The sequence below is a fragment of the Heloderma suspectum genome, chromosome 10, assembly GCF_057233095.1.
Source record: "Heloderma suspectum isolate Gila_16-S chromosome 10, 16-S_ref, whole genome shotgun sequence".
NCBI classification, from domain to species: Eukaryota; Metazoa; Chordata; class Lepidosauria; order Squamata; family Helodermatidae; genus Heloderma; species Heloderma suspectum.
In genome coordinates, this window is record NC_139467.1 from 13,852,902 (window position 1) to 13,863,634 (window position 10,733).

Below are 10,733 nucleotides of genomic sequence, written 5' to 3' on the forward strand. Positions count from 1 at the left end.
GTTGTCATGGTCACTTGCCTTTGCATGTCGTTATGGTCTCCAAACCCAGCACAGGTGTTGGCTTCATCCTGTAATTGATCATCTCTGGAGCCCTATGGACCAGGAACTGTACCACACACCCCATCCTCCTTGCCTACCCAACCATCCTACCTTCTTCAGCCCAGAAGCTATAAATCCTGACCAGCCAGACTTAACTAATCACCCCCATGCCATTGCCACCTTGGCCCAAGTCTTTCTGTCCTTCTCTTGTGTGTTCTCAAGACCATGCAGGCATCACTGATCTCCTACGTCTTCTCCATCCTGCTTGCCACAGGTAAGTCCACAGTGCTGAACTTCTAAAAGAACCATATCTACAGATGGGACCCAGTGCTTGCAAAACAGGACATTTGTTACCTAAAGCTTTTCTGGCTGATCAGGGATATACCTCTGATTGCAAAACCTTGGGACATGATGCTGTGTTGACACCATCAAGGTGCATGATTTATCCACTGCACGGCCAATCACTGCCAATAGAGTAAGTATAGGAATACATGGAGCAGTGTAACATCATGGCATGGATATTACCATGATGGATGGGGAAGAGAAACTAGACACGCAGCTGCAATTTTGTGTGAAAGATGAGCATTTATCGCCATATGTTCTGGGCTAGAATCTGCACTAACATGCAAATTCATCCACCCTCCCCCACAAACTTCCATTTTGTTTGTTTCCTTCCTTGTTTGCTTATTCTGGGTTTCTTGCACAGCCAACCATGCCCTTTTTTTTCCAGTTTTCCAGCAAAAACAGTGGTGTGTGCACATATTTAAGAATGCAAAACTCTCAGTGTTCATGTGCACTGTTACTGGATTTTTTAAAAAAACACCTAATCTGAAGTCCACCCACAGCTATGATTAAAGGAAATACAAAAATGGCTAGTGAAATAGATGTCTCCTTCCCAGACAGTTGCAGCAAACCTAGAAATGACACAGGTTTCTCATAGGAGAGACACTTGTTATCACTGTTGGGCGAGGTTGGACAGGTTGTTCACAATGGTTGTTGGTCCCCTTCACCCACCCCCAGCCCATACACATGGAGACTACCAATGATCAGCACGTGGGTGGGCACAGCTGAAGTCTGGCTTGTGGGTATCCTGCATGCCAGGATGCCAGTGGATGGGTGACCCACAAAGCACTGCTTTCACTGAATCATACATTTTGTTTTTGCTAAAATTAACACTGTATCTGCACTTGCATGTATTCACTCAGTAGACACCCAAATTTGTCTGTTTCTCTTTTTTTTTTCTTGCTTCCATGTAATTTACAAATGCCATCCTTTTCATGAACTTCCACAAAGTTAGAGGTCTAGGTGATCCAACAGAGAAGGAATCCAGGACAAAAATAAAAATGAATAGGCAAAAAGTAATGGAAAAATAAAAACAAAGAGAAGGAATGACATGTAAGACCCATGAACTAACAATAACGGAGGTGTTATCAATGGACAATAACAGTTTGAATTGACCCCAACTCTTCACATTCTTCTTCTTTTTCTCTTTTCCAGGAATTTGCTTGCAGTGTGAGCATTGCAGCAGCGGGACCAATTCGTGCACTGGTACACCGCATGTCTGCAGAAAATCTGAAAATGCCTGCCTCATCCAGACCATAGAGACCACAATTGGTCGGTAATTTTGCCACCTGCCTTGCTTCACCCTGGATATCAGTGTTTACCCCAAGAATTGAAATTGGGATGGGGGTGTCTGTTTGAATGTTCAAGGTGTAGGGTAGGGCTGAGCATCAAGTAGGGGTGCTCAAAGAATTAGGTCTATGGACATTCCAATGTGAATGGCCTCATTCACACGTTCTGGACTAATGTGTGAATTGGAACATCATTATCCTTTGGATTTTGCACTTCTCAGAATTTTGCAGTGTAGGTTTTGAATTAAAAAAACCCAATTAAATGCATATTTTAGGATAAACCTTTTGGATGCAGTGCATATTTTAGGATAAAATGCATATTTTAGGATGCAATGAGTCTAGAAATGTGTACTTTGAGAGAAAACACATTTAGAAACATGTCTTTGGCATCAAGATAGGTTCAGAAATATGCATTAACGTATGTATTTAAATAGGAAGTTCATGCAGTTTTTTTTCAAGCTCAGATTAATGTGGACAGGGGACAGAAAAGACTTAGGAACTAATACATGCAAAAGTTATATGGACTTAGAGGTGGATGAATCTGTCAAGCCCAATTTTGCCCAGTTTCTCATCCCCCCCGCCCCCCTCCCCGGCCATGTTCCGTTCATTCTGTCTTGCTTTCTCATCACACTGCAATTTTTATAACAAGGCCACATGAAAATCTGTATGCGTTATCATATGCATTTCTTTCAAAATATCTGCTTTTTTTGTACTCAATTTTTTTTGTATGCATTATTCCAAATATGCACTTTTTTTTTTTTTTTGCAAGCATCTTCCCCCTGATATGAAGCATTTTTGTGGGCATTTTCTGTAATATGCAATTTCTCGTGTGCACTTTGCTTTTAATATACGATTTTTTTTTTTAAATTTGTGAGCTGCATTGCAAAATTCTGAAAAGTACAAATATTGCTGTATAAGTGAGTTTCAGTTCTCTAGGTTCAGGAAATGTAAATTTGGTAAGGTCAAATTAAAATGCATTAGTTTAACAAGTTTTAATTAAAGTTAACTGGACACTAACTAGTTTTCTTGTCCTAATTTTGCACTGCTCTGTTTATTAATACCTCAAATATAGCTTCTTGTGTGTCTGGTAACTCCAATCCTTGGATTGATATTAGTTCATTCACATAATCAGGAAGAAGGTAACCATTTTCAGAAAATAAAATTTTATTCTGTGATAAAACAACAACACCAACAACGACAACAACAACAACAACCACAACAACACTGAATTTGGCCAAATTCCTACTTTGATAATTCCAGGAAACTATTTTATTTTCTGTGAAAAAATGACCAGCTTGCAATAGACAAGTCGATCTCATGAGAGGGGGGAGTGTTCAAAAATGGGGACAGGGGTAAGGAATTGCCTACTAGGGACAAGGTTAGCCATGTAAAATGAAGTCCAGTGCAGGGCCACAGACAGGATATTGTGGGCCTGGTAGGCCCAGGACACTAGGCCTGGTCGGCCCAACTGAGAACATTGTCCTCAGTTCCACCTCCCCACTCTCAACTAGCCTGACCCCATTATACACTGCTCTGAGCTCTTGGAGGAATAATGGATTTTTTAAAAATATAACCAACCATGAAATGGGTGACAAGGAGACTTAGGATGGGTGAGGAACTAGCATCCATGCGTAACTACACACATGTCCACAAACAAGTAACAGCCTGAGCACCAATTTCTAAGCCTGCTGCACCAATTTCTACAAATCGGAAAACACCAACACATGGGTTTCTGGGCAAATGCACTCCCTCAGGTGTGGACAATTTGTAGCCCTCCAGATGTTTTGACCTACAACTCACATGATCCCTCACAGTTGACTATGCTGGTTAAAGCTGATTAGAGTTTGTATTGGCCCCAGGAGCATAACCAATTCACCTGTAGTGTTAGGGGGGGCTAGAGATCCATAATGCCTTGCTTAAGTTCATTATCGGTGCAATTCCCTTGCTAGTAGGCCTCTGAGCAATGAGATGAGTTAAAGGCCAATACATTCCACACTAACAAGCTAGAAGATCTTAGCAAGACCAGCCTGGGAAGTGAAGTTTGTTTGTCTTAAAGCTGCAGGTGGCTGTGCTGCTATGCTGGGAATGAATGCTAGGGGGCGCTTGCTGCTTTTATGCTTCCTCACTGTTAACATGTATGATATAAAACCCATTGTACCTCATAGCTCTGGGTTCAGAGAAGCTGTCCGATCCAACCATTGGGTACGCCTGTGTGCTGATTGTACTCAATAAAGTATCTCCTTGTAAGTAAACCTCGATCTGATTTATCACTATCTTGGCATCTCTAACCTAAGAGTTCAAAGCCCACCTCAGGGGCAATACAGAGTTGTAGACCAAAACATCTGGAGGCCCATAAGTTGCCCACCCCTTAGGCTCTATAAACCCTTTGCCATGAGAATTATGCATCCCCATCTCAGAGGTCCTGGGACAGTCCCCAACCGAAGTGAGGGTCATTCTCTCCTTGATGTGTTTTCATTTATTCATTAATTCACCATTAGGTTAGCTGCTTTAATTTTTTTTTTAAGTGGGATGTATAGTTTAAAAACAAATACAAGAAATATATGTTGCTGTCCTTGTGCTTTTTTTCCTTTGTGAAAATCCTAGGGAATGACAAACAGTTGGCCACCTACAAAGGTTGCACCAAACTCAAGTACTGCCTGCCAACACCCATGAGTTTCACCTTTCCTTCTATGCGCAAACGGAGAGCTGCCAAGTGCTGCCGCAAGAATCTTTGCAACAGTGGAACAGTGACACGTAAGACCCCTGGTCCCTTTTTAAGCCCCCTCCTCCACCTTCTGCTCCCAGGTGCAGTTCATGGTGCAAATACAGGAAAATGTCAATGTAAAAGATAATAAAACTAACAATGCAATAAAGCCGGTGGGGGGGAGGGGACCACCAGCAGAGAATAGAGCTGTTCTATCAATGTTGAAAAGTACTAAAATATATTTGAGATTGAAAACCCTGGGAGAATAAAAAAGGTTTTCTTTGCCTGACACCAAAATATTATGTTATAGGCAGGGATGGGTGAATGCGCGATGTCTGGTATCACTAGGATTCTCTGAACATCATCTCACTGCTTGTTTCATGCCATATTCCTCTTTGGGTTTGTGATCACTGCTCAATTTGTGAGAATGGGAAACTTGCACAAACTGAGCAGTGATAGAACAAGAGATTTGTGCAAATCTCCCAAAATTTGCACAAATTTCCTTACCTGCACATATTTCCTCTGTAGATTAACACTGGGCTGGTGCAGTCTACTGAGGAAATTTGTACAACTTAGGAAATTTGTGGAAATTGAACTGGGAATCAGGAATGAGATGAATGTGAGCACGTCTTCGACAATTTGCTAATATTTTTGGCGGACACAAGCTTGCACTCTCATTCAGAGGTTCAAACAGGGCATGCTCGCATATCTTGCAAGCAAAAACAAAATTCTCATACATCCCTACATGTAGGTGCCAGGTGAGCTTCTTTGGGGAGGGTGTTTTATAACCAGGAGGCCAACACGGTAAAGGTCCTCTCTCTAGTAGCCACACACCGGATCTCCTTTTGTGGGAGTACTTGAAGAAAAGCCCCAGAAGATGGTCTTAGGATCTGGGTAGGTAAATATGGGAAGAGGCAGTCCTTCAGGTAACCTGGCCCCAAACAGTTTTAAAGGTTAATGCTAGCACTTTGTTTCCAGAAACAGACTGGAATCTAGTGCAGAACTGGCATGAAAAAATTAAAGAGCTGTCTTAATATGACCATAGATGCCAGTCACTGTTAATAATCTTGCTATTTTGGACCAGCTGAAGTGTCCAGACCATTTCCCAAGGCAGCCGCACCTATAAGGCATTGCAGGAATCCAAATGAAAGGTCACCAGAATGTGGATAACTGTAGCTCGGCTCTCTCTGTCCATGGTTGGTAGGGATGTCAGCTAGGGATGTCAGAGAATTTCGCCACGAATCTCAGGGAGGCTGAATGCCAGCCCATGGGTGCTGCCATTTGCGTACACGCGGTTTTTTTTTTCTTCACTCAGCCGTGGTAGGCTACGTAAACATTTACGTAGCCTATCACAGCTGACTGCAGGGATGCAAACGGCGGAGGCTACGGCCACCACCATTTGCAGACCCGGCAGGACAGGATTCGTGGCGGGAGGGACGGGGCGCCTCCCCCCCCGGCCAGAATTTCGGGGGGGAGGGACGGGGTGCCTCCCCCCCACCATGAATCAAATTTCGTCACATGTAAGTGACTTTCGTACATCCCTAATACCAGCCTAAGCTGATCCAGTAAGCTCAAAAACACCACAAAAATAACCTCTTTCATGGGGGGAGAAAACTTTCAGGAAATTGGAGGACAGATTTTGGCAGAGCTCTAACTCCACCTCATCCCTGGAGCTGGAGACAGCACTGCTCCCACCTGCATTGTGGCGGTGCAGAGGCAAACAGGGGGCCAGCCTGCCAAGACAGCTGATGCTGTTGCAGCACTAAACCCCCCAAAACCCTTAGGAAAAAAGAAAGAAGCTGTGCTACAAGCCCTGCCAATGGGGAGCCCTAGCTGGGAGAAACTGTTGAGAATTTATTCTCTTCCTGGAGATATTCTGTGAAATTGTCTTCTAAATTTCTCTACCCATAAATAAGGCAGTGTGATGTATTTATAATGTATAAATTATAATATTATGTATAATAAAGAGCCAGTGTGGTGTAGTGGTGAGAGTGTTGGACTGGGAGCTGGGAGATCCGGGTTCTAGTCCCCGCTTGGCCACAGAAGCTCACTGGGTGACTTTGGGCCAGTCGCAGACTCTCAGCCCAACGTACCTCACAGGGTTGTTGTTGTGAGGATAAAATGGAGTGGAGGAGGATAACGTAAGCTGCCTTGGGTTCCTTGCAAGAGGAAAAAAGGCAAGCTATAAATGTAATAAAATAAAATAAAATAAAGGCAGAGAATTTTGAGAGGCCATTTGCACACAACTGTAGTGTGAATGCACTCCTGGGGATAGTTGTGGTACATTGGAAAAGTGAGAGTTACAATTCCTCTGTCATAGGCATGCACCGCACATTTCATTAGGGTGTGAAGCCAGGGAAAAAGGTGAGCATTTATTGAATACTCAGTCCTAAAGGACATTATTTTTATTCATCAAAAAAACTAAAGAAACTAAAATTTAATTAAACTTTTTTTTTTAAAAAAAATTAACAACTAAAGTTTACTTAAAAAATGCAAACTTAAAAAACGAGACACAAAATACCATTTTTGTGTGTGTGCCTGCTTATATAGGTCAAAGAATTTTCTAGAAGAGTAGTTGGAGGGGGAGGGGAGGACCAATGGTAATGCAGTGCCACAGTAGTGGGGACACCTGCTGTGAGTGAACACGGGCTTCCTATACATTTCTACAACATCTATATTATGCAGTTTGGTGCTTATTGCATAATACAACAATCCCTACTGTAAAATGAAAAGTCCATGTCATGTGATTAAATTAAAATGCGATGCCACTTTTTGTGTGTGTAGACATTAAGGTGCACCTGGGCACACCCAGCACACCCTGTATGCACACCTATGTTCTGTGTGTGTGACAAAAGTAGAATTCAAAGCAATTTGTAGGGGGAGGGGGGAATCCTCCTTCCGTGAACCAGCTGAGAAATTCTGCAATAAGCCAAGAGAGGAACAACTGGAAGGTACGTCCTGACCCTCCCTTCCGAATCACTCACCTGATCTAGCAGAAGATGGTGGGGGCTGTTCTTAACTCTTTCTGTGCTTGTGCCCAACTTCCCAGTGCCACGCTTAGGGATCAGACCAAATGGACTGAAATGTCCTGGATGCTTCTCCAAGGATCCCAGATGCACACCCACTGAGATAATAAACTGCAACGGCTGGGAAAACTATTGCGTCTACTATGATCTGTCAGTGGAACAAGGTAAAACCTAAGGCAGGGGTGGGCAGCAGGTAGATCTGGTTCTCCTACTAGATCTCTGGGTGATCTGAAGTGGATCAGCAAGGATTTCTGACTCTAAAGGCGCAATCCTATGGGGATAGGCAGCTGCCTCTGAAATTGGAGGCGACTGCCTATCCAATGCATGGTAGGAGAAGCATGGAGGGGGATCATTCCCTCCACGCTTCTCCTGCACTGCATTTGCAGCTAGACAGCTAATTTCAGCTGTCTAGCTGCGGGAAGGCAGAGCGTGGGAGGAGGCTGCTGGATGACACATAAGATGTGTCATACCGGCATTTCTGCCTTTGCTGCCCTGGAACGCCCCGTTTTGGCTGCTCTTGGTTCCTCTTCCGAGTGCAGCGCATAAGGCCATTCTGAGGCAGTGCAGAAGGGCGGGGGGAGGTCAGTTCTCCAGGAACCAACCTTGGAGCATGGGCTCCAAGGTCAGTTCCCAGAAATCCACATATCCTATGGCTGTCTAGTTGCTGACTAGTGGCCATAGGATTGCTGCCTTACTTGTTTAATGATAGCAGAAAAATGAGTGTTCCCCCTGCAGAAATGGATCAGACTGCAGAAAGGAAGAAAGCTTGCGGTAACCACTAATGGATTTTTATGTGGAAGGACAGTGCGCTCCATTCCATTCTGGTCCTCAAAAAACAGATTCCTGGGCTCAGAATGCTTCAATTCTACATTTCTTTTTTTGTACCAGGCTCTGTTTAGTGGATCTTGGAGTTCTAGTAAAAGAAAGTAGATCACACAAGCCTGAGTCTGCCTGACCCTGACCAAAGGGATGTGTCCCTCCCTCAATGGGAGGGAAAAGTTTTTGTTTGTTTGTTAGGAGACTCCGTCTCCCACCCTGCTGGTGTGAACCGACAGGGCATTGGAAAAGATGGTTCCTCCACTTTGTTTCTGCCCTCTCCTCCCCTTCCCCATAGGATTGCTCTGTAAGTTGACCCCATTTTTGCAGTAAGATGCTTACAGTTATGGACTCCATGCTCTCAGGCATAGTGTTATGTACATCTATGTACATTTAAAATCAAAACCCCAAAGAAAATCTAACATGAAACTATGGAATATCTCAATTGCTTATAACTTGAATACACTTCCCCCCACCCCATGAATGAAACAATGGGCAAACCTTTTATTGTTGTTGTTGTTCAGTTGTTAAGTCATGTCCAACGCTTCGTGACCCCATGGACCATAGCATGCCAGGCCTTCCTGTCCTCCGCTCTCTCCCGGATTGTGCTCAAGTTCATATTCATTGCATCAGTGATGCTATCTAGTCATCTCATCCTCTGCTGTCCCCTTCTCCTTTTGCCTTCAATCTTTCCCAGCATCAGGGTCTTTTCCAGTGAGTTTTCTCTTCACATTAGGTGGCCAAACATTGGTTCGGCATTTGGATCTGGACCATAATTAGCCAGCCCTGATATCTAGTATGATAACATTTGTAAAATGTCAATACTTTACACCAGCCTTTCTCAACCTGGTGCCTTCCAGATGTTTTGGACTTCAGCTCCCATCAGCCCCAGCCAGCAAAGCCAATGGTCAGGAATCCTGGTAGCTGTTGCCCAAAACGTCTGGAGGGCACCGGATTGGGGAAGGCAGCTTCACACCTTGGGTTTTCTCCCAAAATCTAACAGCACCCATAGTGGAGAACATCTGAGGAGACTCATCTGTATCTGGCCATAAAGCCCAGTGTTTCTTTCTCCTACCATGGGAGTCTTTAAAAGCCACCTACTCTGCCATCTGGAACAGGGAAGCTGTTTCTAGGATATATGTTCAAAGTTTACCTGTGTTTTAGGATTTTAAATTTTACTTTGATAGTGTTTTTTAAAAATATATATTATACTGGTCCTAACAAAATTTGGAGAATTGTGTCATCTGAAGGATAACTGCCTTTGGACCCATGCATTAGTCTGGGAAGAGTGAATCAGGTTGATTTCCTTAAAAATGCAAACTGAATATAATCCTTGAGCGTTGTTAATAGCAGTGGTGTAGTGGAACCAGGGCTCGCAGGGATGCAGGCAGACACTTCTTGCTTAACAGGGACTCTGATGTCATCCGCCCCCCCCATTCCTTGATCCCTCTGAGCTTAGCTGCAATGCCCATAGTAGCTGGTGGGGGTGGGGTGAATTTTCTCAGCAACAAAATGTTGCTCTCTGTTGCAATGCAACATATTAAGGGTGGTGGTGGCTTGGACTTGAATGGGCAATTAAGGGCACAATACTATGCGTGTTTAGAAGAGAAAAGGCCTACAACTCCCAGCATGCCCTATTGCCGGCTGGGGCATGCTGGGAGTTGCAGGTCTTTTCTCTTCTAAACACGCATAGGATTGTGCCCTAAGACTCATTAGCTTTACAACAGACCTGCTCCTAGTAGATGAACATTCCTAGAACTGGTTTGTTGACATGGATCAACACAACTGCCTGCAATCTTGGACTCTCCTTGGGGATGTGGCTGTGGGAACTCTCAGGATGTGTGGCTGCACTTCAAAATTTACCTCTACACCTCTGCTTAATAGGGATCGTAGACCTCATGGCTACCCCTGTGCCTCAGGTGGACAAAATCCAAAAGAAAAGGATGGAGTGTCCAAAAGTATAATGCGTTTAACTCCTGGTGAGAATAGTGAGCAGTGAGTTAGAGACAGTTAGTGAAGACTTTTGAGAAAGATGGGGCCCTGGGAAATAGTACAAGTAAGAGGGTGAATTTCTCCTTGGATATAATTCAACAGGCTCTCCTGAGTGGTGTTTTTTCCCCCCAATTCCTGCAGATGGGAAGATCTACACTTACGCTAAACGTGGCTGTGGGACCACACATGCGTGTATGAATGAGTCACGCATTTTCGGGGTGCCCAGGCTGTTTATGGAAACGGTGAAGAATCCTCAGTGCACTCCCGCTCCCAAAATACTCGGCAAATTTGGCAAGTAGCTAGCCCCTTATGAAAGCACCCATGAGAAAGAGATTCTGCCTAAATGCTCAAGATCTGCCGAAGGATCCCTCAAGCTTTGCATCACTTGAAGCATGGTTCAAAGCAGGCAATTCTCATTGATTTTGAAGGTGGGATAATTCGACCACTTTTCTCCATGGTAAAAAAATCATATTGAATAAAATCATGTCAAGAGTGAAGAAGTCTTGCTTCTTTAAGGCTCGCTGC

The 10,733-nt window shown here is 43.9% G+C and overlaps 1 protein-coding gene across 1 annotated transcript; it reads left to right on the top strand.

Moving 5' to 3' along the window:
• The first annotated feature begins 264 nt into the window (after positions 1-264).
• LOC146337746 (phospholipase A2 inhibitor and Ly6/PLAUR domain-containing protein-like) lies at positions 265-10,507 on the top strand. The gene is made up of 5 exons (XM_084816308.1): positions 265-313; positions 1,537-1,653; positions 4,275-4,424; positions 7,424-7,564; positions 10,350-10,507. Exons 1-5 carry the CDS (start codon positions 265-267, stop codon positions 10,505-10,507), a joined length of 615 nt encoding a protein of 204 aa, XP_084672434.1.
• Positions 10,508-10,733: the final 226 nt, after the last annotated feature.

What these genes read in the sequence shown, in the direction of transcription:
- LOC146337746 (XM_084816308.1), top strand. Translation starts at nt 265, where the DNA reads ATGCAGGCATCACTGATCTCCTACGTCTTCTCCATCCTGCTTGCCACA. An exon ending in CTCCATCCTGCTTGCCACAG is followed by an intron (nt 314 to 1,536) that starts GTAAGTCCACAG and finishes TCTCTTTTCCAG; the next exon opens with GAATTTGCTTGCAGTGTGAG. An exon ending in TGATCTGTCAGTGGAACAAG is followed by an intron (nt 7,565 to 10,349) that starts GTAAAACCTAAG and finishes CAATTCCTGCAG; the next exon opens with ATGGGAAGATCTACACTTAC.